The 27,390-nt window shown below is 46.6% G+C and overlaps 1 protein-coding gene across 1 annotated transcript in view; it reads right to left on the reverse strand.

Moving 5' to 3' along the window:
• Positions 1-202: 202 nt before the first annotated feature.
• The window catches only part of rin2a (Ras and Rab interactor 2a), a 77,632-nt gene continuing 50,444 nt past the window's right edge, over positions 203-27,390 (reverse strand). Inside the window, exons 8-12 of the mRNA XM_056291700.1 lie at positions 18,216-19,844; positions 7,642-7,950; positions 7,342-7,473; positions 4,291-4,454; positions 203-2,254 (exon numbers count right to left, since the gene is read on the reverse strand). Coding sequence (XP_056147675.1) covers positions 1,784-2,254; positions 4,291-4,454; positions 7,342-7,473; positions 7,642-7,950; positions 18,216-19,844 — 2,705 coding nt within the window. The 3' untranslated portion in view covers positions 203-1,783. The remainder of the gene's footprint in view (positions 2,255-4,290; positions 4,455-7,341; positions 7,474-7,641; positions 7,951-18,215; positions 19,845-27,390) is intronic.

A 27,390-nucleotide genomic window follows, 5' to 3' on the forward strand; every position in this document is an offset into this window, starting at 1 on the left:
AACCGGCTCAGCAACATATGCAATTCATATTCCATCCATCCATCCATTATCCAAACTGCTTATCCTGCCCTCAGGGTCACGGGGATGCTGGAGCCTATCCCAGCAGTCACTGGGCGGCAGGTGGGGAGACACCCTGGACAGGCCGCCAGGCCATCACATGGCATTCATATTCAATCAGTAAACAATAAAAAAGCCATGCAGGTGTTTTTCATTGCCAAAATTTATTGAGTGCAAAAGAATATTTATGATATAAATGACAGACAACTATAGAAGAGGAAAACTTGTCTCCTGGATGCAATTATGATGCTGACTGTTCGAGAGACTGAAGCCATCTGTGAAAAATCCCCGCACAGATACATATTATAAATACTCGTTTTGCATAATCAAAATAGCATGGTTTACAATTATTGGCGGTACAGGTACTTTTAAAACTGAGATGAAAACCTAGAAATATTCATTTAGTCCCCCAAAAACGTGGTTCTGTCTAAAAATACAGGGTGGTACATTGTGTCAGTTGCTCATCTCCATCAGCTCCTGTTTTCCTGTCGGTCCCGGCTCCTCTTTCCTTGCACAAACCACACCGACGTCATTTGCATATCATGTCATCAGGCGCTCATAAGGAGCTAATTGCTGTTCAGATTCAAACCTTAGCAGTAATAAAACAATGTTTCAATTGAACCATCCATCCATCCATTATCCAAACCGCTTATCCTGCTCTCAGGGTCGCGGGTCAACTGAACCCTGAAAGCATTTTAAAATTCAGAACTTCTGTCACCCCCTCATCATATCTTCACTTACTTTCCTTTTTTCTTTTCAAATTACCACCTAACGAGAGCCAAACTGCGAACACAGCAAAGGCGTTATCGTGTGCAACCTCAGACCAGCTTAAAGGTCACACAAGCCTTTCAGAATAAAAGCTTCTTCTTTTCTTTTACATTGTCATCAGGATAACAGTTTTCATCAGTACAACAACCTATCGTGTCTGTCAGTAGTAGAAATGACTCGAGAAGACCGACATTCGGGTCTGTTTTCTTAGCTGTGATCGTGTCAGAAATGGGGCGACTTCCTCGCTCTATTTAGCAATATGTACAAGTAATTATAACAACATTAGATCTCATATCTCCTGGATAATCCTCAACAAAATGACCATTTCTCAACACTGGCAGAGAGGCCTTTTTCTAACATTACACTTTAAGTAAGAAAACATGCATTAATATAATATTTTGTTTTTCAGAAATAAAAAATTGTGTCAGATGCAGTTTACCAGCAACTGCAGCCAGTATTTCATCGTTCCTATCACCTAAATAAACTATCTGTACTATCGCAACGCTGATGGATCTACGATTAGTCCTATGGGTTTCACACTTGTAAAGGGAATGATAACTGATCCCAAATAAGCGCACAGAGCGTCAGCGCTAACGTACAGTAAGCAGAAACGTCCTCTTGACACCACTACGTCCTCTGTGTTTCGATGTTGATGTGAGCGGTGTGTCTCGACCGGATGTATTCTGGAGTGCGAACGCTGTACAAACCTCACCAGAGGTCACAAACAGTACCAGAGTTTCACAAAAACACAAAGAAAACAACTCCATCTGTAACATTTCCTCCTTTACTTCCGTCTTTTCCTCTTTCCAGCAAGGAAACGCTGATTGAGACAAGACTGTCCCCCAAAAGGAGAAGTAAGGCTTTGTGGAGACATGCACGATTCAGGGTTGTTGCCCGCTGAGGACCTGATAGAGGCCAGCTCTTTCCTTTTTAAAACATTAAAGCCTCCCGGCTGCAGTCAGACTGATATGGTGTTGCCGTTGAGGTGGCCGGGCGGCAGGCTCAGACTCAGACTCGGGCTCAGGCTGGGCTGCAGGTTGGAGACAGACGGGCCCCTGCTGAGGTCGCTGCAGTTTGCTCGGGGGTCAGGGGTCACCTTGAGGTTGTTGAGGTTGAGTAAAGGATCGGCGGGAGTTGTCGACGGTGTCTCACCGCCGATGTTCACCGCGCGTCGGAAGACAAAGTGGAAGGGAGCCGCCCGCGGCCGGCTGTGGAGCTCAGCTTTGATTTTCTGTGGGTGAGTGTCTGGAGCCAGCTGCTGGCTGCTGCCTTCAGTCAGCAGGAACAGGCTGTAGTTCTCCGGGTCCGACACCTTGAACTTGTGGGCGCAGAGCTGGCACACTTCCTCGGTGGTGGCGTACGGGCGTACCTGCAGGGTTTTGGCGGTACAGCCGCTGTCCAACTCCTGCAGAGCCACTCGCAGGTAGTTCTGTGGATCAGACACAAAATAACACACTTAAGCTGCTTTCAAACACACATTCTCAAACTCTGTCAGAGGGATTTCTCCCAACACCGCTGGTGCTTTGCCCTCTTCACACATAATAGGTCTGCAACTTACGATTATTTTAATTATCAATTAATCTTTTGATTGTTTCAATTAATCACTTGGTCTATAAAATATTAAAAATAATGACAGTGGGGCATCTGGGTAGTGTAGCGGTCTAGTCCGTTGCCTACCAACACGGGGATCGCCAGTTCGAATTCCCGTGTTACCTCCGGCTTGGTCGAGCGTCCCTACAGACACAATTGGCCGTGTCTGCGGGTGAGAAGCCGGATGTGATTGTGTCCTGGTTGCTGTAGTAGCGCCTCCTCTGGTCAGTCGGGGCACCTGTTCGGGGGGGAACTGGGGGGAATAGCATGATCCTCCCACGCGCTACGTCCCCCTCTGGTGAAACTCCTCACTGTCAGGTGAAAAGAAGCGGCTGGTGACTCCACATGTATCAGAGGAGACATGCGGTGCTCTGCAGCCCTCCCCGGATTGGCAGAGGGGGTGGAGCAGCAACCAGGACAGCTCGGAAAATAGGGTGATTGGCCAAGTACAAATGGGGAGAAGAGGAGGGGAGAAAAAGCCACAAAAAAACTAATAATAATAATAATAATGATAATAATGACAGTTACCCATCACAAGTTCCCAGAGTCCAAAGCTGTGTCTTACAACTTTTTACTTAGTTTAACCAGTAGTAAAAAAAAAGAAAAAAAAACAACACGAAATAATTGATTTTATTATGATATAAATCAGAAAAAGGTGAGCGAAATCGTTGAGAAGCATTTATATAGCTGTAACCAGCATGTGTTTGGCATTTTCACTTGATAAGTGTCCAAAAGGATCTAATCAATCACCAAAATTATGATCAATTAAGGTTCTGTCAACTAACTAATCAATTAACTGCTGTCTGTAAGGTTTACAGACAGCGTTTGTTCCAACATGACAGGACCGCATCTTCCGTCTCATTAAACCCCTCATGTAGGATCTCTCATGTCATCAGCGGCATCGATAACTCCGACATCCGTTCATCCGGTTCTTTCTTCTCGGCATTCTTGATTTTCCATATGACTGAACCACACGGCAGACTTGATTTAATGCTCTGAGGGAACTGACGACAGCCGTCTTATTTCTGGACATCCGTTTCCCAGACATCTTTAAACACGCTAACACTTTCACTGCTTTATAAATCTCGCACTTCATCTGCCGTGTACGAGTCACAGAAACAGTCTGGTGGCTGGCTCGCTCACTCCAGTAAAAGCTTCTTAACACGGAAATCTGGCCGCTTTTTTCAAACTATTGTCATTTGGTAGAGTCTCTGTTCGTTTTATTTGGTGTGGAGTTGGGACACTGCTGCAACGACTTTTACACATAATCAATCGACTCCAGCTGGCGTTCACACACGAACCCAACATGCAAAAAAACTGTTTGAATGGTAAACATACACACACACACACACACACACACACACACACACACACACACACACACACACACACACACACACACAGGTGAGAGAGACAGTTATTTCTAATACAGATGTGTGTTTTGTCTTTTTTTTTTGGCCCCTTTTTTCTCCCCAATTGTATCCGGCCAATTACCCCACTCTTCCGAGCCGTCCCGGTCACTGCTCCACCCCCCTCTGCTGATCCGGGGGGGGGGCTGCAGACTACCACATGCCTCCTCCAATACATGTGGAATCACCAGCCGCTGCTTTTCACCTGACAGTGAGGAGTTTCACCAGGGGGACATAGTGCGTGGGAGGATCATACTACCCCCCCCCCCCAGTTCCCCCTCCCCCCAAAACAGGCGCCCCGACCGACCAGAGGAGGCGCTAGTGCAGCAACCAGGACACATACCCACATCCGGCTTCCCACGCGCAGACATGGCCAACTGTGTCTGTAGGGTCGCCCGACCAAGCCGGAAGTTAGACGGAATAGACCGCCACGCTACCCAGATGCCCCAGATGTTTGTATTCTCACCTGGAAGTCGTCGACAGTCGGGGCGGAGCGCTGGGAGGTGCGGCGGCGGTGCCATTGGTGGAGAGTGTCTCTGGTCTCGGAGCTCAGCACTCGGGCCGCCTGCTCCTCCTGCATGTTTCGGATCAGGGACATGGCTCCATAGGCACTGGTCAGGTAATAACCACCTACACAGAGACAGACGGAGAAAGAAAAAGTAGAAGAAAAAAAACACAGGAGGTGAGACAGGCGATAGCGACTCTGTCGTCAGTCCTAAAGCCATATCAACATATTTGTTTACAGAAGATTCTTTCTTTCCTTTGAATATCGAAAATGACTGTGACTTGTTCTCATTTGTGGATCAAGCCGACTGCCCGTCCACGGCAGCCAGGAAATACAAGACGTGAATCAGGAAGTGAAGCTGGTTTGGAGTCCAGATCGATACGGGAAGGTTTTGAACACACATGCACACATAAACACATACATACATGTACAAAGGACATATTAAGGACAGTGAAAAAGAGAAAACAAATCATCAGTTTGTCGCTACACCTCAACTCTGGATCTGCACATCTGCTTTCAGTGTGCGTGGACGTGCTTTCTATAGACAACGGCGACGCAAAAGTAAACCACCGTCAGCAAGACTTCCTGACGCCAAACCGACCTTCTCACCAGCAGCTGGTCACCAGCAGATCAAGCGCTTCTTCACATAAAATGGATTTACAAGTTACCAGCTCATATACGCCACCTGGAGGTTGTAATTATTAGTGGAAAATTGAAAAATGAAATAAAATGAAACCAAAGACACCCGAGTTTCCCAGCTGTTGTGACATTTCATGCCCGCAAAAATGCCGGAGAGAGAGAGGGATGTCACCAGATGATGGCAAGGAAATTATATATCTCATTATTCTCTTTGTGTATTTTATTTTGGTCACCTATTTGTTGTAACAAGCAACCAAGACGATATTTTTACAATAAACACCATCAGTGGCATGTAAATTATACTTTATTATTATTTATTTATTATTACCCCCCCCCCCCCTTCTCCCCAGTTGCACTTGGCCAATTACCCCAGTCTTCCGAGCCGTCCCGGTAGCTGCTCCACCCCCTCTGCCAATCCGGGGAGGGCTGCAGACTACCACATGCCAGCTGCCTCTTTTCACCTGACAGTGAGGAGTTTCACCAGGGGGACGTAGCATGTGGGAGGATCACGCTATTCCCCCCAGTTCCCCCTCCCCCCTAAACAGGCACCCCCAACTGATCAGAGCAGGCGCTAGTGCAGCGACCAGGACACATATCCACATCCGGCTTCCCAGCTGCAGACACGGCCAATTGTGTCCGTAGGGACGCCCAACCAAGCCGGAGGCAACATGGAGACTCAATCTGGCGATCCCCATGTTGGTAGGCAGCAGAATAGACCGGCATCCCAGCTGGATGCCCTGCTCTTCATTTTTGTAGCTATGTAATCTACTACTACTATTTACGGCTGCTCCCGTTAGGGGTCGCCACGGCAGCTCATCCGTTTCCATCTCTTCCTGTCTTCTGCATCTTCCTCTGTCACACCAGCCACCTGCATGTCCTCCCTCACCACATCCATAAACCTCCTCTTTGGCCTTCCTCTTTTCCTCTTCCCTGGCAGCTCCATGTTCAGCATCCTTCTCCCAATATACCCAGCATCTCTCTTCCACACATTTCCAAGCCATCTCAGTCTCGCCTCTCTTGCTTTGTCTCCAAACCGTCCAACCTGAGCGGTCCCTCTAATATACTCGTTCCTAATCCTGTCCTTCTTCATCACTTCCAATGAAAAGCTTAGCATCTTCAACTCTGCCACCTCCAGCCCCGCCTCCTGTCTTTTCATCAGTGCCACTGTCACCAAACCATATAACATAGCTGGTCTCACAACCATCTTGTAAACCTTCCCTTTAACTCTTGCTAGTACCCTTCTGTTGCAAATCTCTCCAGACACTCTTCTCCACCCACTCCACCCTGCCTGCACTCTCTTCTTCACCTCTCTTCTGCACTCCCCATTACTTTGGACAGTTGACTCCAAGTATTTAAACTCATACGCCTTCGTCAGCTTTACTCCTTGCATCCTCACCATTCCACTGTCCTCCCTCTCCTTCAAATATATGTATTCTGTCTTGCTCCTACTGACTTTCATTCCTCTTCTCTCCAGTGCATACCTCCACCTCTCCACGCTCTCCTCAACCTGCACCCTACTCTCGCTACAGATCACAATGTCATCCGTGAACATCATAGTCCACGGAGACTCCTGCCTGATCTCGTCTGTCACCCTGTCCATCATCACTGCAAACAAAAAAGGGCTCTGAGCCAATCCTTGATGTAATCCCACCTCCACCTTGAACCCATCTGTCATTCCAACTGCACACTTCACCACTGTCACACTGCCCTCATACATATCCTGCACCACTCCTACATATGTACTTCTCTGCAACTCCCGACTTCCTCATACAATACCACACCTCCTCTCTCGGCACCCTGTCATATGCTTTCTCTAACTCTACAAAGACACAATGCAACTCCTTCTGGCCTTCTCTATACTTCTCAATCAACATTCTCAAAGCAAAAATTGCATTTGTAGTGCTCTTTCGTGGCATGAGTAAAACCCAGCGGAAAAACAGGTTTATAATGTCGGCCATTTTGGTTGACAGGTTGCTATAGTTACCGATTATTTCCAACCACTTGGACATGTCATGTCGTATGTGGGCGTTCTGCCATGCACTTGAAGGCAGGATTATACTTATTTTTATTATACTTTATTTTTTTCTGATGTACCTGGTTGTAAACTTTTCCCCTCCTTGTTTGTCTTGGTGAAATGTAGTTTGTTATCTGAAACTGTCCCATCTTCACTGACGTGTGAAATTAATCCACAATCCACAAGCCTCGTGGAATGAAAACACGGCGGCGAAGAGATTCAGAGGCTCATTTATCACAACTGCAGTCCGTCCGAGCAGACGGCAGCGGGGAGAGAAATAACATTCCTCAGCTAAATCTGCATCGAATCGCTCCGTGTACTTGGCGGTTTAGATTTCCCTGCAGGTGAGTCAAACGTACCTTCTCCATGAAGCATGGAGGGGTCGAGCAGCTCCATCATGTATAGGATCTCGTTGTCCAGCTGTGGCATGTCGCACTGTGCCAACACGTACGTCAGCATGGGCAGGAAGTCATCGGCGCCGTACAGTCGACCTGTAGAGACACACAATGCAGATGTCAGTTAGTCTTCATACACACCAGTGCGTTTGTTTTAGTGTGCTTTCTCCTTTGAAATGAGATGTTGTACAAGTCAAGGTATGATATTACAAGGAGATATTCTTTTGTGTGTGTGTGTGTGTGTGTGTTTATGTGTTTGTTTACCCGAGTTGTCCTCCATGATGGTGTAGATGAGTTTACAGACTCTCAGCAGCATGGCGACTTTTTTCTCTGGAGAGTAAAGCTTACACATGATGTGAAATTTGTGCTTGATCTTCTCTATGGCCACAGGGTCAGGGGGCAGCGCGTCGGCCACGCCCATTTCCTGTGGTGGCCGGGCCTTGGCCAATGAGAGGTTCTCCTTCAGCTCCTGCCACGCCCCACTGCGCACCTGGAACTCCTTGAGGGCGGCGCTGACCACTCCTTTCAGCGGCTTCAGGACACACTTGTGCATGGCCTTCTCCAGGACTTGGTCTGGAGGAATGAGAGAGAGGAAAACGTTTTTAAAAATGAATTTGTTCATACCAGTCGAAGATGAAAGCACAAAAAAAAAAAAAACAATTTCTGGCACATCTGAGAAACAGAACACGTTTGCAGCTCCACACATACACATGCAGACGCACATCATATTAACTGCCATGCCTCGCAGCTCTGAGCAAGATGGCGGCACGTTCGGATGCTGGGCTTAGTGCCTCCCAAGACGATGCTACAATGTTGTTTTTCATGTATGCGTAAATTTGCCTCTTGCACTTTTCATAATTATTTTTTGAGTCAGTCGTCATTTTTACCTTTGATTTTAAAATGTTATGATATTAAAATATGTCGTGCCTTCTTTATGATTACCATTTCACTGTATGGAAGTTCTCAAATTGACTTTTTGTAGTACATGTTTGTTCACAGTATAATGATTAAAACTGAACTGAATTTTTTTTTTTAATCTTTTTCTCCCCACTTGTATCCAGCCAATTACACCACTCTTCTGAGCCATCCTGGTCGCTGCTCCACCCCCTCTGCTGATCCGGGGAGGCTGCAAACTACCACATGCCTCCTCAGATACATGTGGAGTCACCAACCGCTTCTTTTCACCTGACAGTGAAGAGTTTCACCAGGGGGACGTAGCGCATGGGAGGATCACGATATTCCCCCCGACCAGAAGAGGTGCTAGTAGAGCGACCAGGACACATACCCACATCCGGCTTCCCACCCGCAGACATGGCCAATTGTGTCTGTAGGGACGCCCGACCAAGCCGGCGGTAACATGGGGATTCGAACCGGTGAGCCCCATGTTGGTAGGCAACGGAATAGACCGCCATGCCACCCGGACGCCCCATCAAATTGAATCTTATGGAACTGAAGTGAATCCTGACGGAACTGATCCTGCACACTGTTGTCTGGCAGAAACTGTTTGAGTTATTGTGCTGCTCACATTAAAAACACAAAAGGACATAAAATCACACTGCACAGCAAATAAAGAAGACCTGTTTTTCTGAGACAGTGCTGAAATCTAGCCATAAAGTTCCTGAAGACAGTCCAACTCAGACACCTACTGGATTTACACGTCGGATGCACTCACTGGTCCACGTGCTTATTCCAAGTGCCAAATTGGTTTCTATTAGTGGCAACAAGGCCGTTTCACTCTAATGCTAATGCTAATGCTAACTCTGCATCCATAGACCTTTTCAACCGCATTACATTAGCAGGCAGTATGTTCGTCTATCCTGTGAGCTGAGGTCTTTAAAATAACACAGTAAACAGTGTTTCCGGGTTTGAGCGTCAGGCCTGTATCACGGCTGCCGGGCACACCGAGAAACTTCCCCCATGGCAACTAAAATAAGACATTTCCACACAGCAAGTGGAAGTCAACCTCCATCTAACACGTGGGACCGAATACAGAACTGGTAGGTCCAGTGGGCTCATATAGAACCCAGTCCCGGGGCTGGTTTGATAGTCATCTCATCAGTCTCGCAGGCAGCCGTGGAGGAGACTTGACTGTCTGACCCACATCAGTCTGGACTGATTTCTGGACGGGCGCGTGTCCACACAGCAACAGGAAACTGACATCAGCATTTCAACATGAAGTTCACGTGCGACTAACACTGATGTCATAACACAGACAGGAAGCAGATAGACAGGAGGCAGTTAAATAGGAGGCAGTTAGCCAGCAGACAGACAGACAGGCAGATAGACAGATGGACAGGCAGACGGACGGGTGGACAGACAGACAGGCAAGCAGGCAGGCAGGCAGGCAGGAGGTCGAACCACAGCTCTGCTGAGACAGGATCAGGTTTGCTGACTGCGCTCAACGATGAAGTGAAGTCAGCAGGTTTTAAGATTTTAACTTTTCTACTGGCCAGATGACAAACCACATCTGGAATTCTACACAATCTTTCTGTCTTCCCGTCTCTCTGTCCCTTTCTTTCCCATCATCCCCCACTTTTTATCCCCTACATATTCTCTCTCTCTCTCGCTCTCTCTCTCTCTGTCTCATGGAAAGTTTCTGACACCAACACTCATTCTGCTTCCTGATGGGTCTGGAAGTCAACCAGACCGCTGAAGGTGAACTGATATTTCCTCATTCCACAGGATGACAGATTTCCTGTCAGCCAAACACATTTATTAACTGTGCTGGTTTTCTGACTTTCTACCAGCAGTCAATCAAATTACATTAGGAGAAAATTCGTCGGTTGATTTGTTACTCTTGACACTTTTTCGCTATCTGCTCACCTTCTCTAATGGTATTACAGTACTTGCAGGATTTAGCCATATTATTACTGTAGTATACTAAAAATGGTATAAAGTAATAATATATTGTTTAAACACATCTCCAGTCTATTGCTAATCAGAAATGGTCCATTTCCTGCTTCTTGTATTCCTGTTCAGCTCGCAGAATAGAAACCACCCTCCAACACTTCTGCCTGACAGTAAACACAGACCAGCTCAGTTCGATAAGAAACACACAAAGAGACGGTTTCCCATCATCCTCGGCTTCTTCCTCCCACAAAATCCTGGTTTGGTGTGAGGAATTTTTTTTTTACGTCACTCCTATTTGACTCAGTAACATACGACACAAGACTAGAGGTTCAGAGGTCACAGATCAAATGTGAACCCACAACGTTGACGTCTGTCCATGACATATGCTCCCACTTCCTTCCACACACACCTACTTCCTTTCTGTCCGCTTGCAGCTGCTGGAGCCTGCTAAAAGCTGCTGGTCTGATAAAGGACTTTAAAGACATTTTACGTTCCAGATGTGGAGCTGGTGATCCACGGCTCCATCTGCCTGTTCTCTAGCCGGTAAAAGTCCTCTATGAGCTGCACACCTGCACAACACAAGCAACACATGCAGCTAAATGAACGGCTGCTGTGCTGCAGAACTGCTGTGGTTTCTTAATGCAGTAAGTGACGCAGGTCTAAATACAGACACCCCCTCATTAGTGTGTGTGTGTGTGTGTGTGTGCATGTGTGTTTGCGCATGCATGTTTTCCTGCTTCATATAAACATCCCCTGGTCAAAACATCTTCGCGTGGAGTGTTAGTTCACAGACAGACAAACTATATAATACAAATATTATGATAATAAACACAGTGGTTAGCGTGGTCGCCTCACAGCAAGAAGGTCCTGGGTTCGAACCCCAGGGTAGTCCAACCTCGGGGGTCGTCCCAAGGTCGTCCTCTGTGTGGAGTTTGCATGTTCTCCCCGTGTCTGCATGGATTTCCTGCAGGTGCTCTGGTTTCCTCCCCCAGTCCAAAGACATGCGGGTCAGGTGAATTGGCCGTACTAAAGTGTCCCTAGGTATGAATGTGTGTGTGTGTGTGGGCCCTGTGATGGACTGGTGGCCTGCCCAGGGTGTCTACCCGCCTGCCGCCCAATGACTGCTGGGATACGCCCCAGCATCCCACAACCCCGGTTGGGATAAGCCGGTTGGATGATGGATGGCTGGTTGGTTGAATGGATGGATGGATAATAATAATAATAGAAACAATTAAAAGAAAAAATGTAAAAAATTCTGATTTTATATCGTAGTTGGCCAACTTTTAGCAAACACCAGTAACTCCATATTGAACCACATTGAAGGCAACCACCTATAATGTACACAAAGGCACCATTTAGTCGCAGAACACACACACACACACATCACACACAAACACACACACTAGATTTTGCTAGACAATGAGTCTCTGTGTTGGTCTGAATCTGAAAATAGTTTGGTGTAATGTGAAGTGTGAGTGTATAGAAAGAGACCTGGCCCAATGTACAAAGTGTTTGCTTCCTGGCTGAGTGATAAAAGGATTTGGTCGAACACGAACACCCTGCCAGGGGTCATGAGGGCCGTCCCAGTCCAGCGACACCCGCTGACCCCTGGAAGGAAACCCCATGTTGTTCAGCTGGAGCACAAAAGGTTCTCTACTGTTATTGCAGTTAGTATTATCCGTTCACCAAAACCACTACTAACCAGTAGCACACACACACACACACACACACACACACACACACACACACACACACACAGCAGAGTAAAATACTTGTGTTTTGGCTCCTCAACCTGCAGCAACAATAGTAATAAAATAACAACAAAATAATAGTGTGTGTGTGTGTGTGTGTGTGTGTGTGTAGACCCAGTCTTAACACATGTGCAAATGTGTATGTAGTTTGTATGTATATTTGTGTGTGTTTGTGTATGCCAAGCTACATCTGTGTGAGTGTGTGTTTGTGCGTAAACTGATGATCCACTGAGACCACAGATCAGTCAGTACCAGTCAGTCCGGCACCAGGCTTAGTGTCTTTCCGGTGGCGGAAGATGGCGGCGCGAATTCCCATTTGCGGCGGCCTCACCCAGTACCGTCCGTCCACGTCTAAGTTTTGTCTTCATTTGATGGCTGGGAGAGCTGGCGCTGGATCGGCTGGGAGAGCGGGGGCAGGATAAGCTAACTGCTAGCCCATGCAGACCGGCAGTTCCGATAACACCGAGGGCGGTCTGGTGGCGGCCTCACCTGGCGTTGACTGTGGTGTTTTGATATCGTCGTGTGGAGTGCGGGGAGGTGTGTCGAGGGTGTCCGGCTGGGAGAGCTTGGCCTGCTTCGTCCGGTGGGCCTGGGGACCATGGCCCCTTTCTGGAGCTGCGCCCGAGGAGGAAACGCCGAGGGCGGTCTAACCGCTAACCCATGCAGACTGGCGGTTCCAACAGTCATCCTGGCTGGCGTTCGTTCCCTTGGACAGTGTTTTTTTGTTTAGTTTGGATATGTGTGTTAGTTTGCGTATGTGTGTTCTTGTAGTTTTTGTATGTGCTTTTGTCTTTGTGTTGTACTGCTGTGGGCTGGGGGAAACGGCATTTCATTTCATTTCATGTACACAAGTGCATGAAGTGAAATGACAAAGTGTTCTTGATTCTTGTATTCTGTTTTCACGGGCTCATGAAGTTTTAAACAGTCGGTCAGTTTTCTGACTGCACAGAGGAGAGGCAGCAGGCAGCAAATACAGAGACAGACACACAGCTTATAAACCATCGACTGGAGGAGAGACTCGCCGAGTGGGGCAGAAGAACAACAGATTTATTCTCTGTCTGTCTATCTATCTATCTATCTATCTATCCATCCATCTATCTCGTCCCCTTACTCAAACGTCCTAAACCCCACACCCGCCTTGGTTGTTGACAAAAATCCACAGAGAGAGAGATAGAGAGGGAGGGGGAGGGAGGGAGACAGAGACGAGGGAGAGAGGGAGGGGGAGAGAGCGCAAGAGAGACGCAGGGAGAGCGAGAGAGAGGGCGAGAGAGCTATGTTCTCGCTCGCCACCATCTGAGGGACACTTAATGATAAACATATTCACACACATATTTCCTAAATTTTACACAAAGAAGCCCAAGATCACACTCAAGACACACAATGCACACACACAGACAGCCTCTCATACATACACCCACACACACACACACACGCACGCACGCACACACACACTCAAGCCCACAGAGACTCATAAATGCGCATGCACACACAATAACGCACACAGATACAGTCGTCCTAACTATCCTACTGCTTTAAATAAAATACAATTAATAATGATAATAATAATAACAATAATAATAGTTAAATAATTAATACATACTACTGGTAACTGATTACCAATCTGGTTTTTATACTGCACCTGTATATGTTCTGATTCCTTGTATCTGTCTATGTGTATTTTCTGATTCCTTGTATCTGTCTATGTATATGTTCTGATTCCTTGTATCTGTCTATGTATATGTTCTGATTCCTTGTATCTGTCTATGTATATGTTCTGATTCCTTGTATCTGTCTATGTATATGTTCTGATTCCTTGTATCTGTCTATGTATATGTTCTGATTCCTTGTATCTGTCTATGTATATGTTCTGATTCCTTGTATCTGTCTATGTATATGTTCTGATTCCTTGTATCTGTCTATGTATATGTTCTGATTCCTTGTATCTGTCTATGTATATGTTCTGATTCCTTGTATCTGTCTATGTATATGTTCTGATTCCTTGTATCTGTCTATGTATGTGTTCTGATTCCTTGTATCTGTCTATGTATATGTTCTGATTCCTTGTATCTGTCTATGTATATGTTCTGATTCCTTGTATCTGTCTATGTGTATTTTCTGATTCCTTGTATCTGTCTATGTGTATTTTCTGATTCCTTGTATCTGTCTATGTGTATTTTCTGATTCCTTGTATCTGTCTATGTATATGTTCTGATTCCTTGTATCTGTCTATGTATATGTTCTGATTCCTTGTATCTGTCTATGTGTATTTTCTGATTCCTTGTATCTGTCTATGTATATGTTCTGATTCCTTGTATCTGTCTATGTATATGTTCTGATTCCTTGTATCTGTCTATGTATATGTTCTGATTCCTTGTATCTGTCTATGTATATGTTCTGATTCCTTGTATCTGTCTATGTATATGTTCTGATTCCTTGTATCTGTCTATGTATGTGTTCTGATTCCTTGTATCTGTCTATGTATATGTTCTGATTCCTTGTATCTGTCTATGTATATGTTCTGATTCCTTGTATCTGTCTATGTGTATTTTCTGATTCCTTGTATCTGTCTATGTGTATTTTCTGATTCCTTGTATCTGTCTATGTGTATTTTCTGATTCCTTGTATCTGTCTATGTATATGTTCTGATTCCTTGTATCTGTCTATGTATATGTTCTGATTCCTTGTATCTGTCTATGTATATGTTCTGATTCCTTGTATCTGTCTATGTATGTGTTCTGATTCCTTGTATCTGTCTATGTATGTGTTCTGATTCCTTGTTGTTTGTAATGACAGCTTTGGCAATACAAGTGCCTATTTGTCATGCCAATAAAGCACTTTTGAATGGGGGGGGGAGAGAGAGAGAGAGAGAGAGAGAGAGAGAGAGAGAGAGAGAGAGAGAGAGAGAGAGAGAGAGAGAGAGAGAGAGAGAGAGAGAGAGAGAGAGAGATATGGGGTGGTCGTGGTCTCCAGTCCTCTGGCTGTAGATGTAAAGGAGGAGACGGACATGGAGGGAGGTGGGGTTCATTCACTCGTCTGTCGTGGCAGACCGCCACCAAAACGCATCCAGCTGGGCGACGGAAAGCGGTCTGTGAGCAAGCGATACATTTCCACAAAGTCACTAAAAAATGCTCTTTGTAGTGTGTCATCGGCCACAAAAATAGACTTTTCAGAGAGCTGGCACGTGGCACACCATGTATGACACGCAACATGCAAAACACCAAGAGGATGACTCTTTCCCTTCAGTCTGGTGGTAAACAAAGACTCAATCTAGCAGACGCGCACACAAAAACATTTGTTTGCATTTAAGTAAGATGAATAAACCTTCACAGCGTACCAAGCGGTGTAAACAAGGCTAAAGTGATGTTTTCAACGTCGCTGAGTAAAACAATATGCAGACAACTGTTCCTGCAGCACAGCAAGTCAGCACTGAGGAGAAGTGATGGACCCAGATTCAAAATGGCGGCATTGCAGATTGGTGTTTCTGGACTAGATAATGAGTTCTGGTCATCAGATCTGTCCTCATTTCATACTTTAAGCCTGGCGTTATTCCTCCTAGCTGCAGTATTGAATGGAGGCGGTGGCAACGGGTTTAGTCATCAGCCCACGTCCGCCGGAGGAAAGAAAAGTCTTTGTGCTGTCTGTTTACATGCGGCCCGACGCCGCCAGAGGAGCCGAGGACACGTCATTCAGCCCATCCTTCCGGCAGGTGTCTGTGTGTGTGTTTGTGCGTATTTGTGTGTGTTTCTGTCTGTTTGCATATCAGCGTGTGTGTGTGTGTGTGTGTATTTGTGTGTGTTTCTGTGTCTCGTGTTGATGTGTTTGCGTGCCAGTGTGTGCATGCATGTCTGTTTCTATCGTTGAGTTTGTTTCTGTGTTTTTGTGTGCGTTTGTTTCAGTCTTGCAGCTTGCCTGTGTTTGTGTACGTTTCTGTCTTTGCATCAGTGCATGCGTGTGTGTTTGCTAATGAGGTTTCTGCCTTGTGTTACACTCATGTTACTGATATATAATTTGATATACTTTATTTTAATGATCCCCGTAGGGCAATTCCTCTCTGCATTTAACCCATGCTAGCTGTGTAGCTAGCATGGGTTAAATGCTAGCGTCTTTTTTGATGGTGGGGGAAACCGGAGCACCCGGAGAAAACCCACCACAGACACGCCGAGAACATGCAAACTCCACACAGAGGATGACCTCCAAAGTTGGTTCGAACCCAGGACCTTCTTGCTGTGAGGTGACAGCGCTAGCCACTGGGCCACAGAGCCGCCCACGTTCTCTATATTGTTCTCTAAGATATGTATGGTATTGAGCATTTCCGTAAGAATATAAATCGGTGGGGCGTCCAGGTAGCGTGGCGGTCTATTCCGTTGCCTACCAACATGAGGATCACCGGTTCGAATCCCCATGTTGCCTCTGGCTTGGTCGGGCGTCCCTTCAGACACAACTGGCCGTGTCTGCAGGTGGGAAGCCAGACATGGGTATACGTCCTGGTTGCTGCACTAGCGCCTCCTCTGGTCAGTCGGGGCGCCTATTTGGGGGGGGGGGACTAGGGGGAATAGCGTGATCCTCCCATGCGCTCCGTCCCCCTGGCGTAACTCCTCACTGTCAGGTGAAAAGAAGCGGCCAGCGACTCCACATGTATTGGAGGAGACATGTGATAGCTTGCAGCCCTCCGCGGATCAGCGGAGGGGGTGGAGCAGTGACTGGGACGACTCGGAAGAGTGGGGGGATTGGCCAAGTACAATTGGGGAGAAAGGGGGGGGGGATCCAAAAAAAAAAAAAAATCTGTTGTTAGTTGAAAATGGTCTTGTGGACTCCTCGGTTGTTGTTGCTGCACTCGGGCTGACACACACACACACACACACACACACACACACACACACACACACACACACATACACACTCACTGGGTTGAACAGACACCTTAAATGTAACAGCACCAAACAAAGAACCACAGGCCTACATGAAGCAACCGCATCACAACTGTGGGTCTAATGTCTACTGGATGTGGATTTTATTGAACTCACGTGATGTGATTACTTTGTTTTTGTGTATTGGGTATTGTGCGATACAACAACTTCCATGTTACTGAGAGCTGCACTGCGGCAAATTCCACTTCACTTCACCGACACTGCAATCAAGTGTTTAAATAAAGCATTTAATTCTTCCAAACCGAAGCTCCAAATACAACACAACACCTTTTATAGACGAGGAGCACACCCACCATCAAGACCACTGCTGGTCTGTATGTACACACACACACACACACACACACACACACACACACACACACACGCACACACACATATAAACATACAAAGGCAGGCAGGCACGCACACACAAACAGACACCCGCATGCACACGTGCACACAATCAAACACACACACACACACACACGCGCACATATAGACACACACAGACACGCACACACACATACATATAGACACACACATGCAGGCACGCACACATGCAAGCACACACACACACACACACACACAGCATGTGAAACGGTGAAGTGAAACTGCTGCATCCACCACATTAATATAAATATACTCTACTCTGACAGAACTTTTCCAGCTCACATTACTTTTCCATTACCGCATGATTATACTGCACACATGCAGCCTCTGCACACCAAGTCCGAATTTTTGCACATGCACTTTTTTAAATATGTTATCATCACCCAACAACTGTAAAGAAAATCTCTCACAGCTTGTGGACGGATGTGAAAAAAACGCTAAAAATTGAAACTGCTCTGAAAACACTGATGACAGACCGCTTTTCTGGAGTTGGTGTGTAAACTCACTGGATGTCATATTTATTTTTTAAACTGCAAAATTTTCAGACAGGCCCATCAGACATGACATACTAAAACTCTAACTGCTTGACAGAAAACAAAATCCTGCAAAATCTGCTTTTTATGACCACTCTTGAAATGTTCTAGCACATCTAACAAGTAATGTAATTTAGTCTGATTTAACAACGTCTTGGATACCTACTTTATTTCTGCCTTTGAAATCACCCGAAATACTGCGAAAGTGATCAACTCTTTGCAAATGAAGTTTTCGGAGTTAAAAGCTGTTTGTGTCTTGTGAATTTAAACAACTCCTCATAAATACTGGAGCACATATCGCAAAACAAAAATATCACAAGGTTGATTTTTTTTCAATATCATTCAGCCCTAACACACACACACACACACACACACACACACACACACACACAAAGACACACACTCACCAATCTGTTCCTCTGGGATGAGGCTCTCGATGGGCGGCTCCAGGTCAGAGCTCTGCTGCAGGTAACTCTTCATCTGGGTTATGAACTGGCGCAGCGTCTGCAGCAGTTCGGGCCCCGAGGCGTGGCCCTGCCAGGCCTGGGCCCCCGAGCCCTCCCTCATGTAGCTCAGGTAGTCCTGCACCAGACAGCCGAAGTAGGAGCCTTTGTCCCTGGAGAGCTCCACCACGCGGCGGACCGCCCTCTTCTCTGGTGTCAGCAGCGAATTGAAGACGCCACTCATCTTCCTCAGGTGGCCCTGCAGGGCCCGCTGGAGGACCAGGGCTCCTGCGCTTGCACGCCGCTTTCTGCCACGTCCCGGTGGCACCATGGTAACGTCCTGGTCCTGGTCGCTCTCAAGACCGACACCACAGTCCTGCTCCTCTTCATCCTCCTCCTCATCCTCCTCTTCCTCATCCTCCTCCATGCTGCTGTAGGGGAGGTGCGATGGCGGGAGGGAGAGCGGGAGGTGCGCGGCGTAGTCAGCAGCGGTAGGCGGGCTGGGGTCGTGCAGAGGCGGTAGGAAGAAGGAGGAAGAAGAGTGGGAGAAGTCCAGCGAGTCAGAGGAGTCAGTGGAGAGACTCATGTTGCTCAGCCGCTGGCTCCCATTACCTCCCTCCTCGCCTCTCTCTTCCTCTTCCTCTCCCTCCTTCCTTATGGCAGAGGGCTCTGGCAGACTGCAGGAGGCCGGCGTGCCGGGCGAGATGGCGTTCTGCCGGGTCAGTTGGACACGGCTGAGCGCCCTCTCGATGGTCTGCTCCTCCAGTGCCAGGTGGCAGTGTGCGTCCTCCATTTCGCTGGATGATGGCGAGACTTTGGCCCGGTGTGGAGACGAGGAGGAGGAAGGGGAGGAGAGCGAGCTGAGAGAGAGCGGAAGGGAGGGGCGGGGGATGGAGATGGGTGCGCTGATGCTGAGCCTCTTGTGAGGAGAGGAGGAGGAGGAGGAGGAAGGGCTGATGCTTAGGGAGGAGCCCAGGCGAAAGAGGAAGCTGCTGCCCTTCTCCTTCTCCCCCGCCTTCTCCTTGGGGAGGTTTATCCAGGAGATCTTCTCAGGCATGCTGCGTGGTTGGTGAGGGAGCCCAGCGCGGCGCGGGGTGCGGTGGGGAGGCGGCGGGCGAGGGGGAGGAGTGCGGTTTGACCTGTGTGCACTGCTGACCGGGATGGCGTCGCTCCGTGGGCGGTTGGTAGCACCGGAGTGGCTCCCAGGAGAGCCTTCGTCTCTGTGCAGAGACTCCTTGCTGGTTGTTTCTGTTTGGTCCTGGTTCTCCCTCAGGAGCTGCTCAGCCAGGCCGGCGGCGGTGGTGGCAGTGTTGGTGCACAGGGGGCTGCCAGTGTCCTCCTCTGATTGGTGGACTTTGATGAAGAGCGGGTTGATGAAGCAAAGAGCACCGTTGGACTGACAGCACTCGAGCTCCGAAGGGGTGCGAGTTCTTAGCCGCGGGCGCTCCGAGGTTGTTACTGGGGTGGTTATCAGGGTGGTTTCTGTGGAGACTGGTTTCGGGATGGGTGGGGGTGGTCTGCTGGGAGTCGTCGTCCCTGACAACCAGTAGACCAAGTCCTTCCCAGTGTGGCAGAGCTCAGATTCCCAGAAGCCTGAAAGAGAAAAAACAACAACAGATATGTAATAATCCAGTTAATACAACACACCTACAACATAAGGTTGGACAACACTTTATCATTTATCATCTGTCAACGGTGCTGCATCAGGATGAAATTCAAATATCATCATATCGTGATACACAATTTCGTTGTCTAATTTATAGGCTTGTGCTTATTGGTGATCGGACCGTATATCAAGCCGTTGTTTGAATGGAGGAGACATTGCTATTAAATATGTTTTTATGTTTAAATATTTCAAATAAAATGCTCACACTCTTTTATATATGTTTATTCATGTAACTTTAACTGTGTTGCTTGCAGAAAGGTTTGATTACGTCAAAGCTCCGTCAGATGCTGTGCCACGCTCAAGATGATTATTCAAAATCCATCCATCCATCATTATCCAAACCGCTTATCCTGCACTCAGGGTCACGGGCATGCTGGAGCCTATCCCAGCAGTCATTGGGCAGCAGGTGGGGAGACACCCTGGACAAGTTGTCAGGCCACCACACACACACATATTCCCACCTAGGGGCAATTTAGTACGGCCGTTTCACCTGACCTACATGTCTTTGGAATGTGGGAGGAAACCGGAGCACCCGGAAGAAACCCATGCAGACACGGGGAGAACATGCAAACTCCACACAGAGGATGACCCAGGACAACCCCCCAAGGTTAGACTACCCCGGGGCTCGAACCCAGGACCTTCTTGCTGTGAGGCGACCGCACTAACCACTGCGCCACCATCCCGATTATTCAAAAGCTTTACTCCAAATTAAATTCTAACATCAATAATAATTTAAAAGATGCTAAACAGAAAATAAATTACTTAATAGAAATAAATAAATATACTACAACTACAAACCAGGTAAAAGTCATAATATTGCCAAATAGGCTACAGATGTTAGGTTTTTCTTTGACATTAAGCCCAAATCGTCCATGTTGGCATTTCACTGGCATGCTGTGACGTAACTCCCCCCAACCCCCTCCCCCCCCACCCTTCCTAACCCTGCACCCCCTCCTATTCCCCCCATCCCATCCAACTCCCCACCCCTCCTACCCCCCATCCCACCCCCTACTCCCCTACCCCCCTCCTACCCATTGCATGCCATGTCGGCCCGTAGGGCATGGCATGCAACGGTCCGTCTGGCTGGATGCCAGGGCCAACTTGTTCAAACCCGGCTGGACGATGGCTTTCACAGCCTGATCTCCCGAATAAAGAATTAATAAGTACCAACCCAGAGAACAGTTCCTGTTAACCAGGAAATGTCCTTTTGCATTAGTGCAGGAATTTCACAGATTATGAAAGGAATTATGAAACCGTCAATTATTTGGTCTTTGCTTACTTGCTAAAAACCGTAGGGATTAAAAACCCACAACATGCCTTCTATCACCTTAACACACCACATCAGACCAGAGAAAAGGCTGGACAGCAATTCAATACCATCATCATCATCATCATCATCTTTCAATGGCTTTGTATCGGGATGAAACTCAATTATTATCATATCATGATACACAACATTGACCTACAAATTCTCACAAAATTAGGTGTAAAATATTTGAGGGAGTATCGTGTGAAAACTAGTTTTAGTTTGATATTATATTTTACATTACCAAACAGATCACTATGATGAACCCTCAGCTGGATCCTTAAACATAGTATTTTTACATGTGGAACCAGATATATCATGTAAAATTGCATGTTTATCATGATAATAGTATTTTCCATATAATCCAGCACCTGACCAAAACAAGAAAAATCAGAACCAACGCAATCGCGGTAAATCAATATTATGATCATCTTTAGCATGGCCATACGCAGCGGGTCGGCTTCCCTGGTGCAAAGCCACATTTCATCAAGTCTATCAACACAGAAAGTCAACTTAAAAAGAATAATCTGACACACCATCACCGTACATAAAATCCAAACACAAAAACACCATCATACTATAATTTACTCTAGCAATACCGTGTTGCTCTGGAGAGCAACTACTGAAAACATGCTTCACAACAGCATCTCAACATGGTTTGGGAACTTATCCGTGAGATCAATATCTCAACTTCAAAACTTCGGGGAAATTACCGATATCCTGCCTCCAAGCTATGTAGGAGATACACAGGGTATCTCAGTGTAAATCAAATAACTTTTACGTTTTTCTCGGTGTCACTCGTCAGTCAAGCTACTGGATGAGAAAACGTAATACAGATTAAGTATAACGGTTTATCCCGTCCTGTGTTGAGATGATGTACTTTTACTGTATCCTGGCTATTCCTGTCTACTTAGTTGTATTGTAGCGAATTCGGGGGACAACGCAACCACAGGTACTGCCGCGGCCGGGAAGCGAACCCGTATCGCCCGCACCGCAGGAGACGTCGCTAACCGCTCGGCTAAAGGGTCAGACCCGCCAGCCAGCGGCCAGCGTGTCGTCTTATCCATGCACGTTACAGTACGTTTACTGTATCCTGGCTATTCCTCTTGTCTACTTAGTTGTATTTTCATTGTTTTCTATACATCTCAACACTGGAAGTACACAGTGGGAGAATGGACGTAATATGCTGCAGTAAGCAGTAAGCGTGTGTGAATGGAAACACCGACCTTGTCGTCCAAACTACGTTTCATAACGGAGACGAAATAGTGACCTTAAACGTTAAACCTGCAGTGCCGGAGTTTTGTCTCCCCCTTCCGGCAGAGAGAGTAATTACGTCTCTTCCTTCAGCGCTCTCCAGCGAGGAAAACGCCCGCGACCCTGAGCGCAGGATAAGCGGTTTGGATAACGGATGGAGGAATGGACGGTTATCCGCGTTCTTCCTCGCCGCCGATGGCTTTCTTCTTTGACTTTCATCCTTCCTCCGAACGGCGAATTTCTTTTTCTTTTTTTCCCGAGCATCAGAAACTTTTCGTAGACGTTTCTCAGGTTTTTTTTCCGCCATATCTTCCAAGCCCGGAAGCTTTCCGGCAGAAAGCACTTGAGGTAAGCTAATCAGAGGCGTGCGAGCGCTTTCGTCACACGGAAGTTCAGCTCTGGTTGACGCGAAACGCGTCACAACGCATTACTTCCGGTGTGCCAGCGCGGGAATGTCGCCACAGACACCAGAGACAGTGTACCGGATGTAAAACTCCGGTATACTGTGAAATACAGAGAGATTTACCTGATGATGAGAGGCTTGATTATCATTTTGTGAACTCATCTGACAACACGCTTGAATTTCACGGACATTCACCTAAAATGTGAAAGTTCCACATTCTAGATTTAAATACCATGTAGGCCGGTTGATATACTGCAGTGACCCAACAGCACATCATCATGAAATACTGCAATCTGCACCAAACCGCTAAATGCCACTTTGGGCCAAAACACTGCTGATGACTTCTGCAGAGAGAAAAGACAAAGCACTCACAACTTTTTTCTTTTTTGTGGCCATATGAATACAACATCAGAAAAATAATAGCTGCAGCAACTTCTCTGATTTCTGCTGTATCTGAAGAAAAGAGCCACGCCAGATAGACGGCCAACACCAGTACAACACCGGTGTCTCACACTCACTCACTCACTCACACACACGCACACTCACGCACACGCACACACACACACAAGTCCTTTACAGAGAGGAGCGGAAGAATCAGACATTACTTACTCTCCGATTCAAAAAGAGACGGCAAATTTGTGATTCAGACGGAGAAGACCAAGGTGCTCTTCTGTCGCTCCATAAGCCGAAACTCAACTGCCGTCTTTCGTTAGCAAACCCTCTCTCTCCCTCTCCCTCCCTCCCTCCCTCTGTGGTGTGTGTGAGTGTGTGAGTGTGTAATGACTCACTCATGCTAACTTGTGTGTGTGGGCGGACTGTCAACACAGCATTCCCACCTCTCCCCCCTCCTCCTGCATGCTCCTTCTGTTTTTCTCTCCTCCCCTCTTCCTCTCTCTCTCGCTCTCTCGCCACACCATTCACACACAAAAACAAGAGTCAGTTCTTTTCGGTCCTCCCTTTTTACTCAGCGTTGGCTTGATTCTCTCTCTCTGCCCGGCTCTCACTGCTGAATGGAGTTAATTCTCTCTACAACATTCCCGTGTTGGCATTCAGAAATGGCTTTTGATGCACTTCTCGTGTTTCATGACCAGTTCTGCAGCCATTTCTACAAAGAGGAGACTTATACTGATGTGTCGAATTGTAGGATCACACATGTACAAAAAGCACACACGCACATGAGCACGCTAACACAAGCAACCGTCGAAGGTTTGAAATGTTGCATCAGTCTCTGAAGTGTTGCTCTCTCGCTCTCTCTCTGTCACTCACACACACACACACACACACACACACACACACACACACACACTAGTACTAGTAAACATAGTTGGGGTGGCATGACATATTTTTTTCTCGCTCTAACAACATGGAAATTCTTTAGTGAGCCAATGGCAACGTGTGTCAAGACGGCTGAAATGAGCCTTGATTTATAAAACACACACACACACACACAAAGACAGACACGCACACTCATACACACCCATATACACAAACAGACACACACACACGCACACCCATACACAACCATAAACACAGACAAGACCCCCACACCCATACACACCCATACACACACACACACACACACACACACTGGAATTAAGTTAAACTCTAACCCATGCTGCCTTGCAGAGTTCCACACTTAAACTGTAAGCTTTACTACATAATGAACTGTGCTGTGCTTATTATAGGGATGGGCGGGTACCGAGCAATGATATTTTTAAAGTACCAGTAAGAAAGTGGGAGGAACCGACCGAACCGATAAGGTCTGTACTGATGGCGTTTCTTATCAGAGCCACATGTCGCTCACAAGTCAAGATGCACACCAGTCAAACTGTCCACACTGGGTAAAACAGTCTGCCAACAGGTCATGCATTCTACCAGAAAGGGCTGACAGGCTGATTTTTCTACAGAAAAGTTGTTAAAAAAAAGTCAGTGTCAGCCAATGATTCAGTTTGCTGGTGTTATGTGGATCATGCTGGTGGTACCAACAAGAAGAACATTATTATATCCATCAGATATGATGGTGCTCTTTTAGGTAAAGATCTTTTTTAGTGATTCAGTAGATTGAGCTTCAGTTCCCCCATCATAATAAATAACAACACACCAATAGAGACAAGCAAGGGAAGGTTTGCAGTAAATAATGGATTTACTTCCAGTCTTTTCCACTTGCAGATCTATCATATAGCGTCAGAAGACCTGGACTGTACCGTATGAGTCATTTGGAGAACTTTTACGGTAATTTTTCTTTTCCACTTCTGGAACTTCAACCATCTGGCCACCATCCACAGCCATTGTCTGGACGAAAGCAGATGGCAGTTTGTTGCCAACTCCTTCAGAGTCGCATGGAAACCGGACGTTTCTGCTGACATGAGGACAAGCAGATAGTGATGTATTCATTTTGGGGGTGAACTATCCTTTTGCCGTGTCAGAGGAGAGTTATCAAAACTAATGAACACTATGAAGAGAAGTCTCATCATAAAGATAATCTCATTAAGGTGCCACCATGTTACTTTCCGGATTTCAGAATTTACTTTCTGCTTTTTATATCAACTGTCAAAAAGAAAACCAAAAGGCTTTTGTTTCTTCTTCATGGTGTAGAAGTGAAGACTAGTATTGTGAAAGAAGAGAAGCTGGGTTCAATGATGAAGTAAAAGTAAAATTTCTGGGCGTCCGGGTAGCGTAGCGGTCTATTCCAATGCCTACCAACACGGGGCTCACCGGTTCGAATCCCCGTGCTACCGCCGGCTTGGTTGGGCGTCCCTACAGACACAATTGGCCGTGTTCGGGGGATGGGAAGCCGGATGTGGGTATGTGTCCTGTTCGCTGCACTAGCGCCTCCTCTGGTCGGTCGAGGCACCTGTTCAGGAGGGAGGGGGAACTGGGAGAAATAGCCTGATCCTCCCACGCGCTACATCCCCCTGGTGAAACTCCTCACTGTCAGGTGAAAAGAAGCGCCTGGCGAGTCCACATGTATGGGAAGAGGCATGTAGTAGTCTGCAGCCCTCCCCGGATCGGCAGAGGGGGTGGAGCAGCAACCAGGACGGCTCAGAAGACTGGGGTAATTGGACAGGTACAACTGGGGAGGAAACGGGGAAAAAAATTCCATACATGTGTGCGCTGTAAAGCGTTTCCTATATTTCTCACTGGGTTTGGGTCCGGCGGAGGACAGACTTCCATGAAGAACAGATCTGAATGGTGAATACCTGATGAAGCATTGAACTCTAATTGAAACAAACCGGTTCTCCAAGACATCACAAGCCTCCAGTACCAGTCGATGTGGTCAACCTCAGCAGCAGCATGTGTGCAGATGGAAATGTTGTGTTGGCTCCGTTTAAAACGCCTCATGTGAGGTTTAATGAAGCGTTATCAGAAAGAGGGGAAGGTACAGCAGGTGGGACATGTTCATTTGAGATGAAAGTTACGTAAGGTCTCATTCACTTTTCATTCAAGTTGATCAACCTGTTCTACTTTTATTTATTAGCTGATGATCTGCCATTGATCAATTACGGATTCTCTCTGTTTTAATTCAATCTATTATTTCTATTTATGTTATTCTAATTTATTATTCGGTTAGATCTTCTTATCTTTGTTTCATTAAGATTAATAAATTCAATATTTTTGCTTTTTATTTGTGTGTTGTGCCTGTTTTCTTCTTTTACCATTACCCTCTTTTTATAAGCCCTTTACATTCATATGAATTAAACGGCATTGCATTTTAGCGTATCAAACGTGTCATAAAGTTATACCGACAGATAGATGTATGGATAGATGGATAAATAGTTAGCTAGCTAGCTAGCTAGCTAGCTAGATAGATAGATAGATAGATAGATAGATAGATAGATAGATAGATAGATAGATCAGCTTTTGTGAATGCTAAGAAATGCTAGCAGGTGGCTGGTATCAATCATTCAGTGACAAAAATTTGCTGAATGTTCCTTACAAAGTGTTTGAAGACCCACACAGAAGGCAGACTCTGTCTCCTAAAGACAAATGACGTCACACTTGTTGAAAAGATGAGCTGTCGACCTCAAAACCTTAAATAGGCAGCAGGTAACAAGACACTGTTGACATTACCTCATCTCGGATCTGTCCGTCAGACCCATGAAGGGCACAGACACACAACTATACACACACGCGCACACACACATGCACACACAGACTGTCATCCATATGTACATCAGTAAGAGCGCCAGTGACGCTGTCCTGCCCCCAGACAAACCCCTGCATTGTGTTCAGGTTGACGTTCCCCTCATCTGCATCACTAAACAAGCAGGTGTCTTGAGAAAAGGAGGGAGAACTGAAGAGTAAAAGAGACACACAGACAAAGGCCATGTATGTCAGTGGCAAAACCACATTAAAAGGAGAATGTGATTAAATAGTTTTGGGTGAGCAGAGACGGAGTTGTTTTTTTTTGTTTGTTTTTTTTTTTACACATGACGGCTCACGGTTGAGTCACAGCCACAGAAACCAAACATTCTGGTGGGATTTTATTATCTACTTAAGTTTAGTCTGG

The sequence above is a fragment of the Lampris incognitus genome, chromosome 13, assembly GCF_029633865.1.
Source record: "Lampris incognitus isolate fLamInc1 chromosome 13, fLamInc1.hap2, whole genome shotgun sequence".
NCBI classification, from domain to species: domain Eukaryota; kingdom Metazoa; phylum Chordata; class Actinopteri; order Lampriformes; family Lampridae; genus Lampris; species Lampris incognitus.